At 48.9% G+C, this 25,653-nt stretch overlaps 1 protein-coding gene across 1 annotated transcript; it reads right to left on the bottom strand.

Moving 5' to 3' along the window:
- Positions 1-1,620: 1,620 nt before the first annotated feature.
- Positions 1,621-24,892, bottom strand: SGK2 (serum/glucocorticoid regulated kinase 2). Its single transcript, XM_061127315.1, has 14 exons — positions 24,815-24,892; positions 23,423-23,482; positions 22,828-22,877; positions 22,310-22,367; positions 22,018-22,101; positions 20,787-20,918; positions 19,649-19,761; positions 19,441-19,477; positions 18,358-18,444; positions 10,646-10,741; positions 9,756-9,911; positions 6,887-6,976; positions 4,506-4,712; positions 1,621-2,202 (listed from the first exon to the last, which is right to left on the bottom strand). Exons 1-13 carry the CDS (start codon positions 24,818-24,820, stop codon positions 4,548-4,550), a joined length of 1,134 nt encoding a protein of 377 aa, XP_060983298.1. The 5' UTR covers positions 24,821-24,892; the 3' UTR covers positions 1,621-2,202; positions 4,506-4,547.
- Between the last annotated feature and the right edge of the window lie 761 nt (positions 24,893-25,653).

The raw sequence follows: 25,653 nt of genomic DNA, 5'->3' as shown, positions 1-25,653 counted from the left end.
ATGGATGTGAGAGTTGGACCATAAAGGAAGCTGGGCGCCAAAGAATTGATGCTTTTGAACTGTGGTGCTGAAGACTGTTGAGAGTCCCTTGGACTGCAGGGAGATTCAACCAGTCCATCCTAAAGGAAATCAGTCCTTAATGTTCACTGGAAGGACTGATGCTGAAGCTGAAACTCCAATACGTTGGCCACCAGATGCGAAGAACTGACTCATTTGAAAAGACCCTGATGCTGGGAAAGATTGAAGGTTGGGAGGACAAGGGGACGACAGAGGATGAGATGGTTGGATGGCATCACTGACTCAATGGACACGAGTTTGAGTGAACTCCGGGAGTTGGTGATGGACAGGGAGGCCTGGCGTGCTGCAGTCCATGGGGTCGCAAAGAGTCGGATAAGACTGAGCGACTGAACTGAATTGAAAAATGAGACCACCCCCCCACCCGCCCCACCAAGGGCCGAAACTTCGCTCCACCCGGAGGGACGAGTCTAACGGAGGCTTCCGGCGGGGAGTGCGGAATGCCGAGCCCGGATCCCAGGGGCGCAGGCGCAGAGCGGCGGCCCGCCGGAGGGAGGAGGTTTGCGCCAGCCATCTTCAGTAACGGTACTGGGAACGCTGGACTGGAGGGTCGGCGCTGCGTTATGGGAGAGTTTCGGTCTCTTGGGAGACCAGAGAGGGCATCCAGGTGCAGGGCGGGCAGGTTTAGTGGTGAGAACGGGAATACGACTTACATCTTTCTGTTTGATAAGCCCCGCATCTATGAGCGCCACAGTGCCAGGCTCAGGATGGGGCGGTGATCCTTTAGGGACGTTGGACCTTGTCAATCCAACCAAAAAATTAAAAATATAGGACTTCTCTAGTGATCCATTGGTTAAGAATTCTCCTTGCAAGGAGGGGAGGCAGGTTTGATCCCTGGTAGGGGAGCTAAGCTCGCACAGGCCAGGCAGCAACTGAGCCCGCAAGCCGCAATGAAAGATCCCCACTGGCGGAAACGAAGACCCTCTGCAGCCAAAAAAAAATTTTTAATAAAAAATATAGACCGTTTTGAGGGAGCTGTGAGGGGCTGGAGCTGGGTAGACAGGCATCCTCGTTGAGCAGAGAAGAGAAAAAAAGAATAGATCATTAAGGCCAGGGCTGGAGAAGGGCTTTTGAGCAGAAGAAATTGCGTTTGGAAAGAGCCATCGAAAAAAATAGCGGGCAGTAACCACAAACAGGCCATGCTTCTCCCCAGGGGAGCACTTAGTGGCTGCCCTGAGGGAGCATGGATGTGTGTGCAATGCACCTGTCTCTCTGGCTCAAACTGATGAATGCAGAGACTTAAAGATTTTTGTTACCGTCTTCAGCAGGTACAGAGGTTTAGGGTCTTAAAACACACACGTACACACACACTCTCTCTTGTTGCCTTTTCACAGCTATTGTCCCTGCAAAGTTAAAGAGTAGAGAAGAGGGTGTTTCTGATTTCTCTTCCTGAGGATGCTGTCTTTTGGTACAAAATTCTGTAAATCCTGTTTGCAGTCAGTGTTTGCTAGAAAACCAAAAAAGTACCTGCCCAGAGAACTGTGCCCAGTACTGGAGACTGCAGAGAGAGCAAGGGCCTGAGAATCAGCTGCTACCAAGTCCCGATTCCTGGCTGTGCCTTGTACAGCTAGGTGACCTTGCTATCTCTGAGTAAGTGTTTATCTGTAAAGTAAGATTAATAATTTCTAAATGCTGGCGTAATACATATGGTTGATAATGCATATGAAGCTCTAAATGTGCTCAATAAACAGGTGTGAACAAATCTGATATTAAACAGATATTCATTTTTAATGAATATTCATAATTTTTCTTTTTTATTTTTTCTCCTGGTGAACATTTTGTGGTTTTACAGTCTTAGAACAGATAGAACCTTTGCGTGTTTCACAACTCATAGCAAGTTGTGTACTCTGACAGTACTATTTCCATTTCTGATGCTTAGTACTCTCGCTTTTTGCTCTGGGAAGTTGGGGGAATTTTGGCCTCTCATCATGTTCCACACTTGTCTCTTAGCAGACACTATTAAGATGGAAATCAAATCAGAATGTTTCTTTCAGAATTCTCAGCACATGTCAAAGGGTAACTAGTTTTCCTTCACCCAGATTTGATCCCCAGTAGGTCATTGTGGTGTCATCGGTGTGTTTCCCATGGTCTTCCAGCTTCATCCTCCATAATTCCTGGGGCAGGGCGCTGGGCAAACAAAAATGTAAGGCAAAGAGTGGGACTGAGTTAAAAGGAAAAGCCGATAAAATCACTAGCACACATTAATGTTGAAAAGAATGAAAGTTCTCCTCTTGTCCCCAGCTAATAAGACCACCCTGAAAGTAGGTGATGAACTACAGTGAAAAGATTTCTTCACCGAAATAAGGCAGTATAAAATCCATCAGACAAGTGAGGGGTGTCCTGAACTCATGTGTGTTATATTCTCACCTTTTGTCAGGTCAGAATTGCTTTTAGAAATGGCTAATCACTAGGCCTGTACAGACCTTGCCTGGGCTCCTTATGGCCCTAGACTTGACAAGCATACAGAAGTATATGAGGTAGAGGTGTGTAAAAAGTGTTAGGTGCTCCGTCCTGCCTGACTCTTTGCAACCCTATGGATTGTACCCGCTAGGCTCCTCTGTCCATGGAATTCTCCAGGCAAGAATACTGGAGTGGGTAGCCATTCCCTTCTCCAGGGGATCTTCCCAACCCAGGGATCAAACCCAGGTCTCCTCCATTGCAGGCAGATTCTTTTCCATCCAGAAAAGGGAACAGAGAATTAACTTGGCAGCCAGGCTCAGACCGTGAGCATCCAACTGAGCCTCCTCTTGGAAGACCCCATTTCCCATTACCTGGCTTGTTCCAGACAGTTCCTGGCTTGGCTCTGCTTAGAGATTTTGACATTTACTCTGCTTGGACCTAACAGCCAGAGTGAGCAGGAGACCAGCACAGAGGTTACATGTGAGAGCCCCAGAGTCAGTTTATATGGCTCCAAGTCCCAACTCTGGCCCTTATTAGCTCTGTGACCTCTAGGAAAGGTACAGCTTCTCTGTGTTTCTTCATTGGTAAAAAGGAGATTCCTGCCTTAGGGTTGTTTGAATGAAAACTGGTAACAGACATGAAAAAGTCTAGCATAGAAACTGGATCAGAGTAGGCAGGTGTTCTGAAGCTGACTTTGACCAGTTAACTATGCACCACAGGATTTTTGCAGAAACTGACACCTGTGGCCGGCGATTTGTTTTGTAAGTGATACTGATACATCTCCTGTTAATAACATGCAGGTGACAAAAGACACATTAACACGTCTCTGGTCAAGACGTGAAGCAGATGGGTGAAGCAAAAAAAAAAAGGAGTGATTAACAGAAGCTCTCAAAATCATTGGGAAAACTAGAGAGGGAGAATCCAGGATTCCGAGGCATGACACTGCAGCACAGATGTGATCTCTGGTGTTTGCCAATAAGCACCAGGATGTGATCTCTGTCATTCTTGGCAAGTGGTTTCTACTATTAGGATTATTATATTATCCTAAGATGGTACTGGAGCTCTAGCCACTGTTTCTGGGTCCTGGGCAGGGAAAAAAGGAGGAAAGAGCAAAAGATCTGGTGCTGCCAATAAGAGCATCGTTGCCACTTGTACACCAGGAACTCAGTTTTGTGGGTTTTGTTACCACAGCAACCACATGAAAGAGAGCTCCCAGTTCCTTCCTTGAGCCAAAAATCTGATAACAGGTGCATCCTGAGGCCACATGCCTGGCCCGAGCTCCAGGGGAGGCTGGGAAAGTTAGTGTTTGGCATTGTCAGCTAGAGTTAAGTGGAGGTAGTGAATTACCTCTCATCATGGCTCATAAAATAAGAGATTCCCTGACTATAGGCTGGGGTTCAGATGCCAGGCAGACAAACCTAATAAATGTGCAATACCACTCACCCAAAGAAAGACATCATTGACATAGGAAAAAAAGTGGATGTTGGGTGATACCTTATAGGCTTGTTACACCTTGGTCATTTTACACATTGAGATCAAAATTCAAACACCAAGAGATCCTCTGGTTAAGAGGTGCTCATTGCCTACCCAGCATTTTCCCTTCTCCCTTAGTGTCAGAACCCCTGCGTTATTGTGGGGAGTCATGTGCCCAGTTAATTGGACATATATCCCGTCCTCCAACGCAGGTAAGGTGGCTGGCTAGTGAGATGCAAGCAGAAGTCATTGGGTGGGGCTTCTCAGGAAGCTCTATAAAAGTGCCCGTTTGCTCTTTCCTCCTTTTTTTCCTGCCCAGGACCCAGAAACAGTGGCTAGAGCTCCAGTACCATCTTAGGATAATATAATAATCCTAATAGTAGAAGCCACTTGCCAAGAATGACAGAGCAGAAATACAGAAAGCCTCTGATGACCTGTGGTACCAGCCCTGGATCACCTAACACCATCCTTCCATGTGCTGGGGCAGGGAGGGAATCTTATTTAAGCCATTGTTACTTCGGGCTTCTGTGACTTAACAGTTGAAGGTAATTCCTTACAGATTTCAAGCTGGCTTTGGTGGTGTTACGGGAGCTTCTCTTCTAGCAATCCAAGATGGCATCATCCTCCGGCGCATAGGAGAACCCCAGGAAGGCACTCGAGGCCCCAGAGCTGCTCGCCATGGTGTCAGGAGTGCAGCCAATGGACTTTGACACAGCTTCCTGCGTGAACTCTGGGTCAAAGTGTTTCAAGTCAGCAGGTCCTGCCTGTGAATGTAAGCCAACGATGAGAAGGGAACACTGGGTCAGAGCTGCCAGAGGAGCCCAGAGCCCTGAGAGAGCTGTCAGATGTCCCCTCTGAGTGCCCCAGGGGCATCACTTTTTCATGCATTTACACTAGTCATCATATTCCACAAGTCCATTAACCATTTACCAATTCCTCTACCTGCCTGGCCCCCTGCCTGCTCTACATCAACCCTCCATATGCTGCTGGTAGATTGTGACATGAAGAAAGTATGAATCAAGAACCTCAAAAATGTGCACAACAGATTCAGAGAACAAATGAGTGGTTACCAGAGGGGAGAGGGGCTGGAGGAAGGGCAGAACAGGTGAAGGGGATTAAGACGTACAAACCACTAGGTGTAAAGTTACAAGGATGTAATGGACAGCCCGGGGAACATACTCAATAGTTTAACTCTGTATGGAGTATAATCTGTACAAATATCGGACTACTACGGTGTACACCTGAGACTACAATCATACTGTAAGCCAACAAACTGGGTGGTGCTGGTGGTTTCGTCGCCAAGTCGTGTCCGACTCTTGCGACCCCACGGGCTGCAGCCCGCCAGGCTCCTCTGTCCATGGGATTCTCCAGACAAGAATACTGGAGTGGGTTGCCATTTCCTTCTTCAGGGGATCTTCCCAACCGAGGAATCGAACCTGGGATTCCTGCATTGCAGGCAGATTCTTTACCGACCAAGCTGTGAGGGAAGCCCCAACTAACTATACCTCAACAATAAAAAATAAAATATATTCACATTCTTTGACTTGGTAATCCCCCATCTGGAATCTATCTTGAAATAATCAGAACTCTGGACAATTTGCAGCAACATGGATGGACCTAGAGATTGTCATACTGAGTGAAGTCAGACAGAAAGACAAATATATGGTATTGCTTCTATGTGGGATCTAAAGAAATGATAGAAATGAGCTTATTTACAAAACAGAAATAGACTCACAGACATAGAAAACAAACATGGTTACCACGGGGAACAGGGGAGGGATAAATTAGGAGACTGGGATTGATATATACACACTATTATATGAAAGAATACTAGTAAGAACCTACTGTATAGCCCAGGGAACTTTATTCGGTGCTCTGTCAAGACTCCACGGGAATGGAGTCTGGAAGAGAGTGGATCTATGTATGTGTGACTGTTTCACTTTACAGCAGAAACTAGCCTAACATTGTAAATCAACTATACTCCAATTAAAAATTTAATTAAAAAATGACAAAAACGTGAACTTAAAGACATTCATTAATCCATTATGATAAAAAATGGTACTAACCTAAAGTGCACCATTAGGAACATGGTGGAATAAATTATGTTACCAACATAGGGTTGAAATATTATACGGCCACTTAAAGTCATAGTCTTATGTGACTTAGGAAAATGACGACACAGTTTTAGCAAAAAGAGGGAGGAGATGAGATCTATCTATATACATGAATTATGATCTATGTTGGGGGAGATGATATGTGTGTCTATGTATGAACTATGACCTACATAAAAAACAAAAAAAAGATCTGAAAGAAACATGCCAACGGTGCGTGCTTTCTCTTGGGTGGTGAGATAATACGCTTTTTCTCCTTGATGCTTTAAATTAATTTTATTTCTTGGTCATGCTGTGTAGGACTCAGGATCTTAAGTTCCCAAACCAGGGATTAGACCTGTGCCTGCTGCAGCGGAAGCTCAAAGTCTTAACCAGTAGACTGCCAAGGAAGTCCCTCTCCGTGATGATTTCAATGTCTCTGTTTTACACACTTCCTACAATAAATACATGTCATTTTTATTACCAGGAAGAAAGCTAAACCTAGAAAAAAAAATCGTTACAGGACTCGGCTCTGTCTGGGTGTGCTCCATGACGCAGAACACTTTAAAGGCTGTAAAGTGCTTTGCGATGAGGGTTATTGGTATTGAAAGTAAAGGGGAGGCAACCTGGCTCCTCATAACAGAGCTGAACTGGCAGTCAGGACTTCCGGGTTCCAGACCCAATTCTGCCTCTAGCTTACGGGGTAGCTTTCGACAAATCACTGAGCTTCTTGGACCCTCGGTTCTCCCATCTCTAGGAAGAGGCCAGGCCAGGATACCCTCCCCAGGTACCCTCCAAGCTTCCACCAGTCCTGGGAACCCAGAAGCTAGAACGTGATGGCCTCTTACCACATTTGGGTTGAAGGGTGGAGTCAGCCTCTTGTGGTACAAGTCATCCCAGTTTATGGGGCTGAAGAATACATGGCTCTTTATCTCAAGCTGTGGGAAGAAGGTGATCAGTAGCAGTCCTCTCCATTGGCGCCCCCGCCCCACCCCACATGCCTTGGAGCTCCAACTCTATCGGCAACCGGTTGTCTAGCCCTAAAATCTTTACTAGGAAGGTAACTTGCCATTATAGCTGGTTTCCTGGAACAAAGGCGTGTCTTCCATAAGACCTCTCCCCTTAGCCGTTATCTCAAACCCAGATCTTTTCCCTGTAACATCTGTTTATGCCACAGCTATTTATTGAGCACCTACCCTGTACTATACTAGGCTGTAGAGGTATGTCAGTGAAGAAGACGGCAGAACCTGCTCTTGGAGGGTCCTGGGGACTCTTACTCCACTCTCTCAGTGCATCCTGACTCTTCCAGAATTCTTTTTTTTAAAAAAAAAGTCTTCATTGAATTTGTTACAATATTACTTCTGCTTTATGTTTTGGTTTTTTGGCTGCAAGGCATGTGGGATTTCAGCTCCCCAACCAGAGACTGAACCCACATTCCCTGCATTGGAAGAGGAAGTCCCAACCACTGGGCCACCAGGGAGATCCCTCTTCCAGAATTCTCGACAGACCAAATCAACTCACTGAGGAAGATTTGAGAAATAAAGCCCCAAGAAAAGCTGCAGTTTCGCAAAGATCCAGAATTAAGGATTCAGCCTTGGGCATGATTCATCGCTTCTTTCCTAATCCAAGCTAATGTTGACAAAAACTTCCACATTTTCCAGCAGAGCCCTTCCTCTCTCTATGTCTCTCAAAGAATGATTCTTAACTCTGTGTATCTGAACCCCCTAGGGAATTGTTAACAAGCCAGATTCAAACTATTTCCAGAAGAATACCCACAAAACTGGTAATACTTGTTGCCTCCAAATTTAAAAAACTAGGTAGCTGAAGGGACTTTTCTGAATATCCTTTGAATCTTGATCTATGGGAAAGTATACCTTATTTTAAAAAATCACATTTTTTTTTTTTTTACAATGCAAATTTCCTCAGGGAAGGAGGGACCTGTCTTCATGAAAGCCTTTTCTTTAAACTGTCCAGGGATGGGTAGGCAAAAGCCTAAATGTTGTTAAACTTCACAGTATCTGGAATATAGGATAGTTTGTACACTCAAAAAGCACTTACTATGTGGCAGGCCCTAGCCTAAGTGTTTGCTTATATTATTTGACCTTCATAAGAGCTATGAACTGGGTGCTGTTATTACAGATGGGAAGAAACATTAAAGCAGGGGCTTCCCAGGGGCCTCAAACCATAAAGAATCTGCCTGCCCAGAAGGAGATGTGGGAGATCCCCTGGAGAAGGGAATGGCAACCCACCCCAGTATTCTTGCTTGGGAAATTCCAGACAGAGAAGCCTGGCAGGCTACATTCTCTGGGGTCGCAAAAGACTTGAACGTGACTTACCAACTAAACAACAACAAAGAGAGGTTAAGCCATTTACCCTGCACCTAGTCATTGGTGGAGAAAGGATCTGAATCCAGGCAGTCTGTCTCACAGTTCATGCAATCTCAGCTTCTACGCTAGAAAAACAAACTTCTATGGAGAAAAGTACTGTGGTCTTCTTATAACTCCAAATGATCTTTTGTTGAGTAGAGAATGTATGATTATTTTTTAAGTTTTGCTTTAATTTTTTTTTTTTTTAAGCCATGAACTTGTTTGGAGAACAGACTGTGAATTCTTCATCTCTCTATTCAGATGTCTAGCCTAGGTCCTGGCAAGAGGGAAGTGCTCAGATATTTGTGAAAAGCAATTTAGTTTGCTCTCTGTACAGAAGCCAGAGGAATTTGTCAAAACTTAACCTGGGGCCTCCACTCTCCTGCTCAGCATATACTGATTAATCAATCATCTAATTATCTCTCTCTGCCTTGCTCCTACTGTAGGACTTTTGCACACGCTGTGTCCAGTGTCTGGGATGCCTCCTCCCAGTTCTTTCCCATCCTTCAAATCTCTGCTCAATTGTCACCTCCTCACAGAGGCCCGCCCTGACCACGCCAGTGTGAATTTCCCCCATTATTGTCTATCTCTGCTCATTGTTCATGTCTTTCTGAAACAGGCTGGAACCTGGGACCCTTTACCGGAGTGTTTGCACTTGCACTTAGACAAACACCCAGAGAAATATCTCATCCAGCAACAGAATACAAAGAAACTATAAGGGACGAAAAAGAACTGCACCCATGCGCAATTGGGACAAATTATGAGCCGTAAGATACAAGAAGACCTAAAGCCAACTGCCCCTTCTGGGATGCTGGAAGAAAAAGCAGGGTACTGTGCGTGAACCCTGCACACAACACTGCCAAGGGGGTGGGCAGACCACCTAAGCCACCTCTCCTGCCTGACCCACAGATCTGCCCTTACCCTCACCCCATATAATGAATCAGTCTGCCCTCCTCAGAGAGCCAACAGGGCACCTATGACTTATTTCTCCTCCCTCATCCTACCTCACAAGTCCCAATAAAGCCTTGCCTGAATTCTCGTCTGGCCTCAGCATAGTCACACTCTGTAATAATTTATGTTTGTTTGTCTGCCTTTCCCTCATATACTTAAGGGCAGAGACCCAATCTAACAGTCCCTAGTATTTAACTTAAAGCCCAGCACATAGTAGGTGCTCCATAAATATTGGTTGACTAGAAGCGTTAGATTGAAAGAAATAAACAGCAGCAGCTGTGAATCTTTGAATGGGTGAATTAGCAGTGCCTGGCTTTAGGGAACAGCTGGAAGTGTGACTGCTTCTGGGCTGCCTCTGCAGGAGGCTGAGAGCCCAGCGCCCCGCTGGCGGGGCACCTACAAAGTCTGTTTTGGAGCCCAGCCGCTGCCTCTGGTCTTTGTGGAGCAGGGCTTGCAGGAGGTCGCAGGCAGCCACCGTCCGGCCCCCGGGAATCCGTAGCGGCTGGTGCAGAATGTTCTCGTACATCTGTGACACATCTTGGCTGTAGAAGGGCGGCTGGTGAGAGACAGGCAGAGAGATGGGAGGATCATCCATGCTAAAGTGGGCACAGTTCTCAGAGACACTTAGAGCAAAGCGGGGGAGCAGCTGGAAGGATTCAGCCAGACCTGTGTCTTGTGCGATGGCTCACGCTGCAGACTGGAGACAGAGACCTCTGGGCCTCCAGCACAGTGGAGAGCCTGCTGGGAAGGCCGAGAAGTCTCTCTGCTCCAGCATGAGGCTTGTGGACCTCTCCAGGTGCCCCCTCTATCCCACGTCTCTTAATAAAGCTTGTGCACCAACTTAGCACTTTGCAAAGTTAACAGTTTCCCATCATCATTTTATTCCAGCCTCATATGATGGTTATGAGACATATTGTCATTTTTCAGACGAGAAGTGCAGGCAGTCTAAGATTGGATCCAGGAGCTAGTTCTACCACCTCCCAGGACTGTGACCTTTTTGAGTCTCAGTTTCCTTCTTAGTAAAATAAGAACAACCCCATTTCCTGCAGTGCCCGCATCCAAAGGCTGTTTTGAGGCACCAAAGGAGTAACACATGAGATAATATATTATAAAGTGTGGAACTGACTTTATTGAAAAATATATACTTTATCCTTGTATCCATGTTTGCATCACCCTTTTTGAGCTTGTAGAGAAGAGGTGGCTCATTCAATTCCTTGAGGAGCCTGAGGAGGCCACACAAGGAAGAGATCCACTCCCCATCTCTTCCAGAATCAGCTCTACCCCACTCACCAGGCCGTGTAGCATCTCGTACAGCACCGCTCCCAAGCACCACCAATCCACTGCCCGATCGTAAGGCTCCTTACGGAGCACTTCTGGAGCCAAGTACTGTTGAGAGAAAACACACTTATTTGAAAGACACTCAGCTTCCATCTCCTCATTTGTAAACAAGGTACTTGGAGGAAAAGATCAGCAGAAGCTGATTCTGCTGTGATATTTACTTAGTTGTGCATGTGTTCATTCAGCATCAGTTGATCAAAGACCTGCTTTGTGCAGGACCCTTTGCCAGTGTGCTGAGGACGTAGAGGAAATCTGGCTGGACTGCCCTGTACGGCTGTATATGTTGTGCACCACACAAAAGCACCAGCCAAAGGGGTAAAGGGGGCTGCAAGCCTGGCTGTGATCAACTCACCAAACCATAACCCTAGTACAAGACTGTCTCTGGCAACTTGTGTGCATGTGTGCTAAGTTGCTTCAGTCATGTCTGACTCTTTGCGATGGACTGTAGCCCGCCAGGCTCCTCTGTCCATGGGATTCTCCAGGCAAGAATACTGGAGTGGGTTACCACGCCCTCCTCCAGGAGATCTTCCTGACCGAGGGATCAAACCGCATCTCTTATGTCTCCTGCATTGGCAGGCAGGTTCTTTACCACTAGCTGCACTTAGGAATCCCCATCCAGCAACTCACATATGTTTAAAGGGAAAACTTGGGACTTCCCTGGTGGTCCAGTGGTTAAGAATTCACCTGCCAGTGCAGCAGAGGACACAGGTTCAATTCCTGGTCCAGGAACTAAGATCCTACATGCCACAGGACAACTAAGACTATATGCCACAACTACTGAGCCCAAGTGCCCTAGGGCCAGGGCTCTGCAACAAGAGAAATCACCCCAATGAGAAGCCCAAGCACCACAACGAAGAGTAGCCCCTGCTTGCTGCAACTAGAGAAAGCCCATGCCCAGTAATGAGCAGCAGCCAGAAATAAAATAAAATACAGAATAAATAAATGGAAAACACGTTCTAATTAGTCTGCCCAAAGGGAGTGCCTTTAATTTGCTCAAAAGCATCCAAGTGATGTCTTGGAATGAGGAGAGCCCTGGGGATACTCACAGGGCAGCGGGAAGACTCACAGATGAAGTGTAAGTCAGTGTGGCCCATCTTTGCACGGGTAACCTTAGTAACAGAGGGATGGAAAGGAGTCGGGAAAGAGGAGGTGGCATTTGAGCTCCTACTGACAGCTGAATGTGTGCTATGTATCTGCACCTCGCTCAGGTGGAGAAGCTGAGGCAGAATTGTGCTTCCTGCAGACCCGAGGGCTTGGGAACCTCTTAGACTCTACCACCAAGGAAAGAACCCTCAGCAACAGACCAAGCCACAGTAAGACACTGCATGGGTGTGGAGAGGGGCAGGGAGTTACCAGGACTAGTCCTGTGAAATGAAAAGATGCTTACTCCTTGGAAGGAAAGTGATGAGCAACCTAGACAGCATATTAAAAAGCAGAGACATTACTTTGCCAATGAAGGTCCATCTGGTCAAGGCTATGGTTTTTCCAGTAGTCATGTATGGATGTGAGAGTTGGACTATAAGGAAGGCTGAGTGCCGAAGAATTGATGCTTTTGAACTGTGGCATTAGAGAAGACTCTTGAGAGTCCCTTGGACTGCAAGGAGATCCAACCAGTCCATCCTAAAGGAGATCAGTCCTGGGTGTTCATTGGAAGGACTGATGTTGAAGCTGAAACTCCAATACTTTGGCCACCTGATGTGAAGAGCTGACACATTGGAAAAGACCCTGATGCTGGGAAAGATTGAGGGCAGGAGGAGAAAGGGACGACAGAGGATGAGATTGTTGGATGGCATCACTGACGCAACGGACATGGGTTTGGGTGGACTCCGGGAGTTGGTGACGGACAGGGAGGCCTAGCGTGCTGCGGTTCATGAGGTTGCAAAGAGTCAGACATGACTGAGCAACTGAATTGAACTGAACTGAGTCCCACTGAATGTGTGGTCCCAAGCAGGTCATTGAACCTCCAAGAAATTTGGTGTCCTTATCCCACATAGAGAGGATCAGAGGGCAGACAGACTGAAACTACAATCACAGACAACTAGCCAATCTGATCATGCGGACCCCAGCCTTGTCTAACTCAAGGAAACTAAGCCATGCTGTGTGGGGCCACCCAAGACGGCCAGGTCATGGTGGAGAGGTCTGACAGAATATGGTCCACTGGAGAAGGGAATGGCAAACCACTTCAGTATTCTTGCCTTGAGAACCCCATGAACAGTATGAAAAGGTGAAAATATAGGACACTGAAAGAAGAACTCCCCAGTTCAGGAGGTGCCCAATATGCTACTGGAGATCAGTGGACAAACTGTGAGGCGAGCAGAAATAACGCAGCTTAGATTAGGAGTAGGCCTTCCTACTTGGTAAGATTATCAGGCCACCTGGATACAACCAATTAGCCAATTAGGACCAATTAGCTTTCACTTAATACTGACCGCTGGTTGCCAATTAGGAAATTAGGAACGGGGCGGAAACCCCCAGGAAAGTCCTGCGCGCACGAAAGTATTGACCAATGAAATTGCTTTGCAAATGTGTAACCAATCCGCTTCTCACCCTATAAATTTGTGTAACAGGTTGGGCTCGGGGCTCTCTGACTCGCACCACTGCGTTGGTTGTGGGCGGAGAGTCCTGGCTCGAGTCAGTAATAAACTTCCCTTCCTGCGAGTTGCATTGTCTTGGAGGCCTTCTCTCTTCCCGCTCGGGGATTCGGACATTGGACATAACAAAATAACTCCAGAAAGAATGAAGGGATGGAGCCAAAGCAAAAACAACACCCAGTTGTGAATAGGACTGGTGATGGAAGCAGGGCTTGATGCTGTAAAGAGCAATATTGCATAGGAACCTGGAATGTTAGGTCCATGCATCAAGGCAAATTGGAAGTGGTCAAACAGGAGATGGCAAGAGTGAACATCGACATTCTAGGAATCAGTGAACTAAGATGGACTGGAATGGGTGAATTTAACTCAGATAACCATTATATATACTACTGTGGGCAGGAATCCCTTAGAAGAAATGGAGTAGCCATCATAGTCAACAAAAGAGTCCAAAATGCAGTACTTGGATGCAATCTCAAAAACGACAGAATGAGCTCTGTTCATTTCCAAGGCAAACCATTCAATATCACGGTAATCCAAGTCTATGCCCCAACCAGTAATGCTGAAGAAGCTAAAGTTGAACAGTTCTATGAAGACCTACAAGACCTTCTAGAACTAACACCCCCAAAAATGTCCTTTTCATTATAGGGGACTGGAATGCAAAAGTAGGAAGTCAAGAAACACTTGGAGTAACAGGCAAATTTGGCCTTGGAGGACAGAACGAAGCAGGGCAAAGGCTAATAAAGTTTTGCCAAGAGAACACACTGGTCATAGCAAACACCCTCTTCCAACAACACAAGAGAAGACTCTACACATGGACATCACCAGATGGTCGATACCGAAATCAGATTGATTATATTCTTTGCAGCCAAAGATGGAGAAGCTCTATACAGTCAGCAAAAACAAGACCGGGAGCTGACTGTGGCTCAGATCATGAACTCCTTATTGCTAAATTCAGACTGAAATTGAGGAAAGTGGAGAAAACCACTAGATCATTCAGGTATGACCTAAAACAAACCCCTTATGACTATACAGTGGAAGTGAGAAATAGATTTAAGGGACTAGGTCTAACAGAGTGCCTGATGAACTATGGATGGAGGTTCATGACATTGTACAGGAGACAGGAATCAAGACCATCCCCAAGAAAAAAAATGCAAAAAAGCAAAATGGCTGTCTGAGGAGGCCTTACAAATAGCTGTGAAAAGAAGGGAAGCAAAAAGCAAAGGAGAAAAGGAAAGATATACCCATTTGAATGCACAGTTCCAAAGAATAGTCAGGAGAGATAAGAAAGCCTTCCTCAGTGATCAATGCAAAGAAATAGAAGGAAACAATAGAATGGGAAAGACTAGAGCTTTCTTCAAGAAAATTAGAGATACCAAGGGAATATTTCATGCAAAGATGGCCTCAATAAAGGACAGAAATGGTAGGGACCTAACAGAAGCAGAAGATATCAAGAAGAGGTGGCAAGAATACACAGAAGAACTGTACAAAACAAATCTTTAAGACCCAGATAATCACGAGGGTGTGATCACTTACCTAGAGCCAGACACCCTGGAATGTGAAGTCAAGTGGGCCTTAGAAAGCATCACTACGAACAAAGCTAGTGGATGTGATGGAATTCCAGTTGAGCTATTTCAAATCCTGAAAGATGATGCTGTGAAAGTGCTGCACTCAATATGCCAGCAAATTTGGAAAACTCAGCAGTGGCCACAGGACTGGAAAAGGTCAGTTTTCATTCCAATTCCAAAGAAAGGCAATGCCAAAGAATGCTCAAACTACCGCACAACTGCACTTATCTCACACGCTAGTAAAATAATGCTTAAAATTCTCCAAGCCAGGTTTCAGCAATATGTGAACCGTGAACTTCCAGATGTTCAAGCTGGTTTTAGAAAAGGCAGAGGAACCAGAGATAAAATTGCCAACATCCGCTGGATCCAATGATCCGCTGGATCATCGAAAAAGCAAGAGAGTTCCAGAAAAACGTCTATTTCTGCTTTATTGACTATGCCAAAGCCTTTGACTGTGTGGATCACAATAAACTGTGGAAAATTCTGAAAGAGATGGGAATACCAGACCACCTGACCTGCCTCTTGAGAAACCTATATGCAGGTCAGGAAGCAACAGTTAGAACTGGACATGGAACAACAGACGGGTTCCAAATAGGAAAAGGAGTACATCAAGGCTGTATATTGTCACCCTGCTTATTTAACTTATATGCAGAGGACATCATGAGAAACGCTGGGCTGGAAGAAGCCCAAGCTGGAATCAAGATTGCCGGGAGAAATATCAATAACCTTAGATATGCAGATGACACCACCCTTATGGCAGAAGGTGAAGAGGAACTAAAAACCCTCTTGATGAAAGTGGAAGAGGAGAGTGAAAAAGTTGGCTTAAAGTTCAACATTCAGAAAACTAAGATCATGGCATCTGGTCCCATCACTTCATGGCAAGTAGATGGGGAAACAGTACACACTGTGGCTGACTTTATTTTTCTGGGTTCCAAGATCACTGCAGATGGTGACTGCAGCCATGAAATTAAAAGATGCCTGCTCCTTGGAAGGAAAATTATGACCAAACTAGACAGCATATTAAAAAGCAGAGACATTACTTTGCCAACAAAGGTCCATCTGGTCAAGGCTATGGTTTTTCCAGTGGTCGTGTATGGACATGAGAGTTGGACTATAAAGAAGGCTGAGTGCCGAAGAATTGATGCTTTTGAACTGTGGTTTGGAGAAGACTCTTGAGAGTCCCTTGGACTGCAAGGAGATCCAACCAGTCCATCCTAAAGGAGATCAGTCCTGGGTGTTCATTGGAAGGACTGATGTTGAAGCTGAAACTCCAATACTTTGGCCACCTGATGAGAAGAGCTGACACATTTGAAAAGACCCTGATGCTGGGAAAGATTGAGGGCAGGAGGAGAAAGGGACGACAGAGGATGAGATGGTTGGATGGCATCACCAACTTGATGGACACGGGTTTGGGTAGACTCCGGGAGTTGGTGATGGACAGGGAGGCTTGGCGTGCTGCGGTTCATGGGGTCACAAAGAGTCGGACACAACTGAGCGACTGAACTGAACTGAACTGATCCCACATAATGGAACTGCAGAATCCCTCCCTAGGGGATTCTGTTAAGGACACAGATGAGGAACTTTCTTGGTGGTCCCGTGGCTAGGAGTTCTCCTTCCAATGCAGAGGACGCGGGTTCGATCCCTGGTGGGGGAACTAAGATCCTACATGCTGCAGGGCATCTGAGCCTGCACACTGCAGCAAGAGAAGCCCCCTCACTGCAACTAGACAAAGCCCATATGCTGCAACAAAGAGCCAGCGCAGCCACACACACATAAAAAAGACACAAGCTAATATATGTGTTGGCCCTTGAAAAACTGTGAATGACTGAGCAACGGTGATACCTCTTGTCTGTGCTCCCCGGCACCCTGGCAGTGCCTGAGTCATGCAAGAGATGACCTGTTAGAGCCACATGTCTCCTACATGGTCCATCTGCTCCTGGCAGTAGTCAAAGAAGGGATGGTTGGGCTGGCAGGGCTTTGGGAGGCTAGCTCTGTCTAGTGAACACCCTTCCAGACCCAATCACAGACAACTACTCCTGGTTAGAGAGGTTATCTGTCCACTGGCTCTCCTAAAACCAAACAGAGGAGGCTCAGCTGAAATCTGAGACCCAGATACTTAAGCATATGGAAAAAAACAAAAGCTAAAAAGTCTTGGGCCATGCCAGCTCGAGAGGACTCGCCAGCCCTGCAGCCTCAGACCTCCACCCCCATCCCAGACATCTGTCCAAGCAGCTGGAAACCCCTTTGGGGTCAAGGTCCAAGGTTCAACACTGGTAGAAGTTTAAGGAAAGGTTTTTAACTCCAAAGTTGCAGGGAGGCCTTGGCAGGACAAAGAGACATGTATGAATGATTGCTGAGGTTCACAAATTTTAACCCTCCAGGCTCTTTGTGGCTGGAAGAAGGAGGGAGATCGGTATCTTCACGTTTGATCTTAATTGTCAGGTCAGACCAGGGCCTCCTATTGCACATGGACCTCACCCTGCAGGGCAGTGTTATCTAACACAGTAACCACTAGCTACGTGTGACCACCAAGCACTTGACATGTGGCTGAGCTAAGCCGAGAGGACAAGAAGTGTAAAACGCACACAGGATCAAAGACTTAGTTAGAAAAAATAAAACAAAGTATTTCAACTATTTTATATTGACTGTATATTGACATGATACTATTTTGTATTGCTGTTGTTTAGTCGCTAAGTCATGTCTGACTTTTTTTTTTTTTTTTACATGCTGCATTTTTTTTTTTTTTTTTTTTTGGCTGCATTGGGTCTTAGTCCCCTAAGGGATCTAGTTCCCTAACCAGGGATCGAACCCATGCCCACTGTATTGGGAGCCCAGAGTCTTAGCACTGGACCACTGGGGAAGTCCCACATGCTGGTTTTTTTCTTTTTTTTAATTATCAAAGATTACAACTGTACAATATTGAGAAGTATAGAACAAAATACTATTATTGGAGGACAATTGCTCTACAATATTGTGTCTGACTCTTTCTATCCCATGGACTGTAGCCCACCAGGGTCCTCTGTCCATGGGATATCCCAGGTAAGAACACTGGAGTGGGTTTCCATTTCCTCCTCCAGGGGATCTTCCCAACCCAGGGTTCGAACCTACATCTCCTGCATTGGCAGGTGGATTCTTTACCACTGAGCCCCCTGGGAAACCCACTATTTTGCATATGTTGGGTTAAATAAAATGTATTATTAAAATTGATTTCATCTATTTCTTTTTGAGTGTGGATTGCTGGAAATTTAAAAATTGCATATATGATTTGCATTTCTGTTTCTATTTCTGTTGGACAGCACTGCTACAGAGGCTCACAAACCAGGTCCCAGAAGCCCCCAGAGCTGGTCCGCCCACGACACAGACGAGGAAACCAAAGCTCTGCGCGCAGTCAGCTCAGGGGAAGTGCAGGTGGAAGGAGTGAGCCCCTCTGCTATAATCTGGTGGCTCTAGTCAGGAGCCATGGCCTCATCCACTTCCTGCTTCACCCCTCCCAGGAGATTTAGCTTACCTCGGGGGTACCACAAAACGTGGATGTGGTCTCCTCGGGTTCTACACCCTCCTTGCAGAGGCCAAAGTCTGTCAGCACCACGTGTCCCTGGAGAGGAGGGAGGGCAGGGTGGGAGGGTGATCTGAGCCAAAGGCATGGCCAGGTCTAACCCTAAAGCACAGATGCCACATGCGGGTCATGGCTGTGGGCTCTGTGTCCCTGACACAAGCCCGAGCTGGAGGCTCCACTCACTCTGTGCTTCTAACCTGGACACCAAGAACGGCACAGGGGTGGGGAGATGGCATCGCGCTGTCTGCCCCCAGCTCATCACAGACTCACGTCCACACCCAGCAGTTCCAGAATGTCCTTGCTGGAGGGGCCTGGTGGCAGCAGCCCCCTTAACGGAGGACGGGGTCCAAGAGAGTGAACACACTTTGTGGCTGGGCGAGAGGGTGGCTGGTGGAGGTCGTGATGAGAGTGGATCCTGCCGGGTTCTGCCCAGATCCCCTCTTTAGGAGCTGTCATGCCCACCCCCTATGCTGGACCATTGCCTTCATCCAAAGTCATGCCCCTCTCAAGGGGCAATCCCCATCTGATGACTGGCCAATACAGTGGCACAGATGCCCACATCCTTGCCTCACTTTGGAAGAGTTCTAGAGAACCATCCCAGCTTGGGTGCACCCCACCCTGAAAGATCAGCTGAGGTCTCACTTGCAACCAGAGTGCAGGTGTGCTTCTTCCTCTGCTCAAACCTGCCCGTCACCCCTTAAATGTGTTCCCCAATAACCTTCGGCACCCTATACTCCGTTTCAGAGTCTATTTCCAAGGAACTCAGTCTAAGACATGGAAGCACTACAAAATCCTCCAGCCTCTGTGTAACACTACCCCTGCCCCACCACAGGCCTCATATACACACATGCACACACAAGTACATGTACATCCATGTACACACAACAAACATTTACATGCATGTACACAGTCATAGGCACACATGCACAATGCATGCACATATACATATTCTTGGGCACACAGCATACATGTGCAACTATATGCATGCACACACACACACACAACACACACACACACTCAATCACACACACTAACCTGGCCGTCCAAGAGAATGTTTTCTGGTTTCAGGTCCCTGCAGACATTGAAAGAAAAGGGTGCTGTGATGTCGAAGCCACGCCGCCCCTCCTCCTCAGACAGAGGACCAAGTTCACCGGGATTTCATTGGGATCTAGGGATCCACACACCCCCCTGGCTGTTGGGGCGGAAGGGCCAGGCCTGGCTCTGCGCCACAGGCAGGCCTCACCTGTAAATGATGTTGAGGGAGTGCAGGTAGCCAATGGCGCTGGCCACCTCGGCGGCGTAGAACCGGGCCCGGGGCTCTAGGAACCGGCGCTCCCGCTGCAGGTGGAAGAAGAGCTGGAGGGGGAGGAGCCGTGTGAGCGGGTTCCTGGGGGGCTCCTGCTCCTCAGATGCAGGGTTGGAGGCAGCTGGGCAAGTCACCCCTTCTCTAGGCTCCAATGCCCTCATACAAGGAAGGGCATGCTGGCTCCAGCCCTACAGAGCTGGCGAAGTGTCAGCAGCAAAGGTGAATCAACAAGAATGGAGCCCCTACTGTGTGCCAGGCTCCAGTCACACCCTAATACATCTCTACTTTTCTTTTATCCTTCTGACTACCTTCCAGGTTTCAAGTAGGAGGCCGAAACTGGAAGTGTCAGAGCAGCCAGGTGACTTGCCCAAGGTCACGGACTATAACTGGCAGAGCCATGATTTGAACCTGGGTGGGTCAGATATGTGCGTTTCCTCTAACCCACGTGATAAAATGATTATGATGGGCAAACTGAGTCCAGGTTAGATCTGTCCCTGGGCCAGTTGCTTCCGTCTATTTTACTGGCAAAGAAAAGTCCGTCACCTCCACCAGGGAATTTAGGGATGGAGGACACAAAACTTCCCTCTTGGCATCAGGCTACAGAGCATGAGGTCACACAGGTTAAATCTGGGGTCACTGAGAAGGGCCATCTTGCTCAGAGAGACAGAGGAGGGAGCCCAGCTTTCCCCAGCTGTGCTTCTGGGTCACCAGGTGGCCCCAGATCACAACCACAGGGACTGCTCACTCCCATGCAGTGGTCTATGGTGTAAAATGGGTAAAATTAGAACTACTGAACACAGAGCTCCTCTAACTTTGACCTTTCTCAGGTTCACTGAAGGGATTCTGGGCAGCTTTGCATGGGAGTCAAGAAATGAAAATGGCTGGGAGTCAGACAGACCTGTCTTCAAATCCTGGCTCTGCCAGTTGCATGCAGGGTAGCCTTGAGCCAGTGAGTTACCTCCCCGAGACTCAGTCTTTTCAGCTGCAAAACGGGTTGGGGGTAAGGATGAGGGGAGATCACTCCAGCAGCTGGTGCACCATGGGCACTTGGGATGGAGAGCTCCAGGTCACCCACCTCTCCCCCGTTGACATAGTCCAGCACGAAGTAGAGCTTCTCGGGGGTCTGGAAGGAGTAGCGCAGGCCCACGAGGAAGGGGTGGCGCACGTTCTTCAGGAGCACGCTGCGCTCCGCCATGATGTGGCTCTGCTGCGGAGTCACGCACACGCACGCACGCACGCACGCATGCACACGCACACACACACACACACACACAGGTCGCATTACCACCCATGTGGCCACACTGCTCAAATACCCTCCGTGGCTCCTCACTGCCCTCAGAGCCAAGCCCGGGGGTCTTGCCTGGCATTCAGGGCTCTGCGCGGTCCACCTCATCCCCCACCAGTGCAGCTGGGTGCAGCTCCAGCCCTGGGTCCAAATTCCCTGCCTCCCCCACCCCAGTGAAGGTGTTAGTCGCTCAATCATGTCTGACTCTTTCGCTGACCCTATGGACTGTAGCCCCCTCAGACGCCTCTGTCCATGGAATTCTCCAGGCAAGAATACAGGAGTGGGTTGCCATTCCCTTCTCCAGGGGATCTTCCCGACCCAGGGATTGAACCTGGGCTCCTGCACTGCAGGCAGATTCTTTACCATCTGAGCCACCAGGGAAGCCTCAACAAGGCTGCAAGATGACTGAATAGATGAGTTTCATGGACAAGCTCTGAGAAAAGAAGGCAGGCACTACGCATATCCAGGCCTCTGATCCTGTTCCCCTGCCTAGACGTCCTCTTTTCAGATCATCAAAAGCCTGTCTTCAAGGCCACCTCCTTCAGCAAGATCTGCCCCGTGAGCTCCTTTTTAACATCAGTTCCCTCTCCTGAGTCCTCTGACTTGACATTCAGTCCTTCCTCAGGGCCTGCTCTGTCCTTCTTATAGAGTTGGCGTTAAAGAGACTCGAGTCAGTGGAAGCATCTAGAATCCCTGGATGGCTGTGGCCTGAAGGGCCTTTGGCAAGCCTGAAGTGTGACCCCCACATTGCACAGATAGGGAGGCTGGCAGTTGACAGGGCAGAAGACTGGTTTGCCATGGAGCCCTGGGTCTTTAGGGGAAAGCAGAGGGCCTGGACAGGGTCACCTGCAGGCCCTCCAGGTGAGGCGGTTAGCCTGCCTTCTGGAAAATGGCCAGCAGAACACCCAGCCCCCCTGCACTGGACTGCCTCTATGCCCAGAGTTGGATCCATCATTAGAAGCCACCTGAGGCTGGGGGTCAAGAAGCAGGAGAGGAGATGCCTGAGCCCAAGCCCTGGTACCTCTTTCTTCTTTAAGATGGACTTTTTCTGTAGCACCTTCACTGCGTAGAACATCCCGTCGGACTTGTGCTTGGCCAGTAGGACCTGAGCAGGAGGACAAATGCAGAACCCACAGGTGACTACTCCTCTGAGCTTTGGGTTTCTTAATGGTGGTGCAGACCTCCAGTTCCAGCCCTGCGCCCATGATTCTGCAGGTTGTAAGCTCCCACTTTGCACACGTGAGTGACAGTAGGAGATGGAAGGGGCTGGAAAGGGGGGAAACCCAGGTCTCGCATGCTCATAGGTCACTCACCTTCCCATAGTTTCCTTTGCCAATGACTTTGAGGAAGTCAAAGTCTGTGGGCCGGGCACTGGGGCAAGAGGAAGGAACACAGGTCAGCATTTGCCAGCTTGGGAAACCGGGTACATTAGTTCAAATCAGGGCTTCTCTTTGAAGCTGGAGAAGGCCATGTTTTTCCATCCAAGGGGGTCTTCTCAGACTGGCCCCTGCCTCTGGGGATCTCACAATGGAGTAAACAACAGGCAAGAAGGGGAGAAAACCAAACACAACCACAGAAGGCAAGGAATCTGGCCTCCAAAGACAGAGAAGGGCCTGGAGGGTGGGGGGCTGCTAATAATGCAGGCTTTGGGGGGAAATTCCAGCCACAGGGCTCAGCATGAGAAGAGGCTGGGGAATGAGTGGGAGATAAAGCTGGGGGCCGGTCCTAGGCTCAGATGGTAGAGGGTCTTGATGCTGAATCAGAGAATTTGGGTTCTATTCGCAAGGTGAGGGGAGCCAGGGAAGAAAGCGATTGAGAGACTGGAACTCACTTTGGGTTGGCAGAAGGCCCCAGGTTGATATTCCCATTGGCCCTTGGGAGCTAAAGACATTTAAAGAAAGAGGCGATGAAGATCAGAGGTTCCCGACTCAATGGCCTCCTCCCTCCCCCCTGGCCCAAGCCCTGCTCCCTTTTCCAATATCTCTACTAGCCTGCCTGCCCTCTTTCCTGCATCCCTTTCTCCCTTCCTTCTTTCCCTCCATCTACCAACCCACCCAACCATCCACATCTTACCTGCTTCTCATGATAGCCTTGGGAGGCTGTTGTACCAAATGTGAGGGTGAGGAAACTGAGACCCAGAGAAGAGCTGTCGGAGGACTTACAGGCAGCCCTACCAGCATGAGAATACAGGTGACCTCGGAGCCAATCCCATAATTTTTCCACCTCACTTACTTCTTGAAGCCCTTGCCCAAGTGTCTTTTCTCTTTACCCTGCAAATGGCCCGATTCCATGAGCTCACAGTGATCCTGGTGGGCGCCCCAATCCTGGGACCGTCCACCTGGCTGATGAGGACCTCCCTGGGTTTCCTCGACCTTGGGAGGAAGGGACCCCCCTGGTGGTGGGTGGGGGAACCAAGACCCACCTACCTGTGGACTGGGGGTGCCAGCTGGGCTCGAGTCCATGCTGTAGCAATGATCAGGTACGCTCTGGGGACGCAAGGAGGAGCAGGATGAGGGAGGTGCCGCTGGGGAATCAGTGTCGCCTGTCTAGGGTGTTAGGCACCGCTGCTCTGTCCGCCCCTGCCCGATGCCCTGCACCTGCCCTGGGCCAACAACCCCAGCCTGGGACAAGAAATTATGTCCTCTGGGCCCAGCTTCTCCAGTCAGACATCTCAGGAGGGAAAGAGGGAGAACGGTCAGGGGTAGCCCTTCCCAGGCTGAGTCTTTTCAAGCACTGGGGATAGCCAGGGCAGCTCTGATGTCTGGGAAGGCCAAGGCTGGAAGGACTCTTGCAGGGCATAAAGTCCGGACTCTTCCTCCCATTTCAGAGGCGGGGAGCCTGAGGCCTCGAAAGGGACATGCCTAGAGTCCCACAGCTTGTGAGGGGTAGGCTGGGCTCCCCTGGATCCCATACAGGCATGTTGCCACCTTGGATCCCTAGAGACAGCCCTGGGCTGGGTGCTGTGTTGACTATTATGTCTCCACCACAAAGACTTCTGCCTAATGTCCCTGGAGGGGCAGCTGCCCTGGGGACCTTGGACCAGAATCACGAACAGACCCACAAGCAAGTGAGCTAAGACACTTCAGTTGTGTCCGGCTCTTTGTGACCCTGTGGACTGTAGCCCTCCAGGCTCCTCTGTCCATGGAACTCTCCAGGCAAGAATACTGGAGTGGGTTGCCATGCCCTCCTCCAGGGGATCTTCCTGACCCGGGGATCGAACTCGCATCTCTCACATCTCCTGCGCTGGCAGGTGGGTTCTTCACTACTAACGCCGGCTGGGAAGCCCCTGGCTGTGTCTGTTTGAGATGAAACAGTGGAGAGTGTGAACCACAGTCTGTGCAGCTGGGAGCATATGTCTTCCCTGCCCCCTAGCCTGCATGGTGGAGGATGCTTATATGTCCAGGCCCTGGCTCGGCAAGCCCAGGACCCCACAGCCCCACCCTAGACTGGAAGATCAAGTCCAGGAACTCAGATTGCTCTCAGGGACTGCAGGGTACTGCGCCTCCTGAGACCACAGCTTTGGCCTGTGGTGGGGCCTGGGCTGCCGTAGAGACCACCCATTTTTACAAGGGGGCCTTGGTCTTCTCGGGAGCTGAGAAAGTGACCACAGGGGAAGCGAGGGAATTTTCCCTGTCCAGGCTACTCTGGGAGGTCCAGCTCCACGGAGCCCTGAGAAGGTGAGCCGCAGAGCTGCCCAAATACGGAGCGCAGCCTGGCTTCAGCCAGTGCCCCGAGTCCACACTCCTGCAGCCCACATCCCTCCTGGCCCAGCCCTGGCAGCCCCTCTGCCAGACCCTTGCCTCCCCGGCCCCACCTACCTGCATAGCCTGCGGAGAGGCCGCTGGGAGAAGCCGCGGTGGGAACTGGAGGGTGGACAGTGGACAAGAAGCCCTCTCTGTTCTCCCAACAAGAGCCGAAGTGTCTGTGCCTGGCGCCGGCCCGGCCCCGGCACCCAGCTTGGAACTCCCGGCCGCGGCGAGGGAGCTGTTGATGTCACGCGGGAGCCAGCAGAGCTTAAGAAGGGACCGAAGTCCTCTGTTCCCTCGGGGACATCGCCTCCCCCTGGGGGGCGTGGGTAGAAGGGTGTGAGTGACAGCTGCGGGAGAGCCGGGGCGATGCTGGGGCTTGTTGGAATGCACGTGAGTGTGTGGCTGGGGGTGTGTGTGCAGGTGTTTCGTGCAGAGATGTGTGTCTGTCTGTCTATCTGGTGTATCAGTGTGTCCCTGTGTGTCAAGATATTTGTGTATCAGTGTGACCATGTTTGTGTGATTTTGTCGTACATCAGTGACTGGCCTGTGTGTCGATGTGCTTCAGTGAGTCTCTGTGTAGTATAGTGTGTGGACATGGCAGTGTGTACCTCTATACATGTTAATGTGTTGTGTGCATGTGTGTGTGTCTATGAATACACATGTGTGACAGTGGTCTTTGTGGGTCTGTGTTCATATCGGTGTTTATCCGTAAATCTGTGTGTGTGTGTGTGTCTGTGTGTGTGTGTGTAGGGGGCCTGTCTGGGAGGAGACATGTTCCCCGGGGCCTACCCAGGCCCGCTGCAGACCATCTGGGGCTGAAGATGAAGCTCAGAGACCTGGGAGCACTTTGGCTCCCAAGAAACACCTGCAGGTGTTTCAGGGCCTGGGTGTCTGGTTCAGTCAGCCTG

Source organism: Dama dama, chromosome 23, assembly GCF_033118175.1.
Source record: "Dama dama isolate Ldn47 chromosome 23, ASM3311817v1, whole genome shotgun sequence".
Lineage (NCBI taxonomy): Eukaryota > Metazoa > Chordata > Mammalia > Artiodactyla > Cervidae > Dama > Dama dama.
Note: the sequence above shows the minus strand (reverse complement) of the source record. Positions and strands in the feature narration are given on the sequence as shown.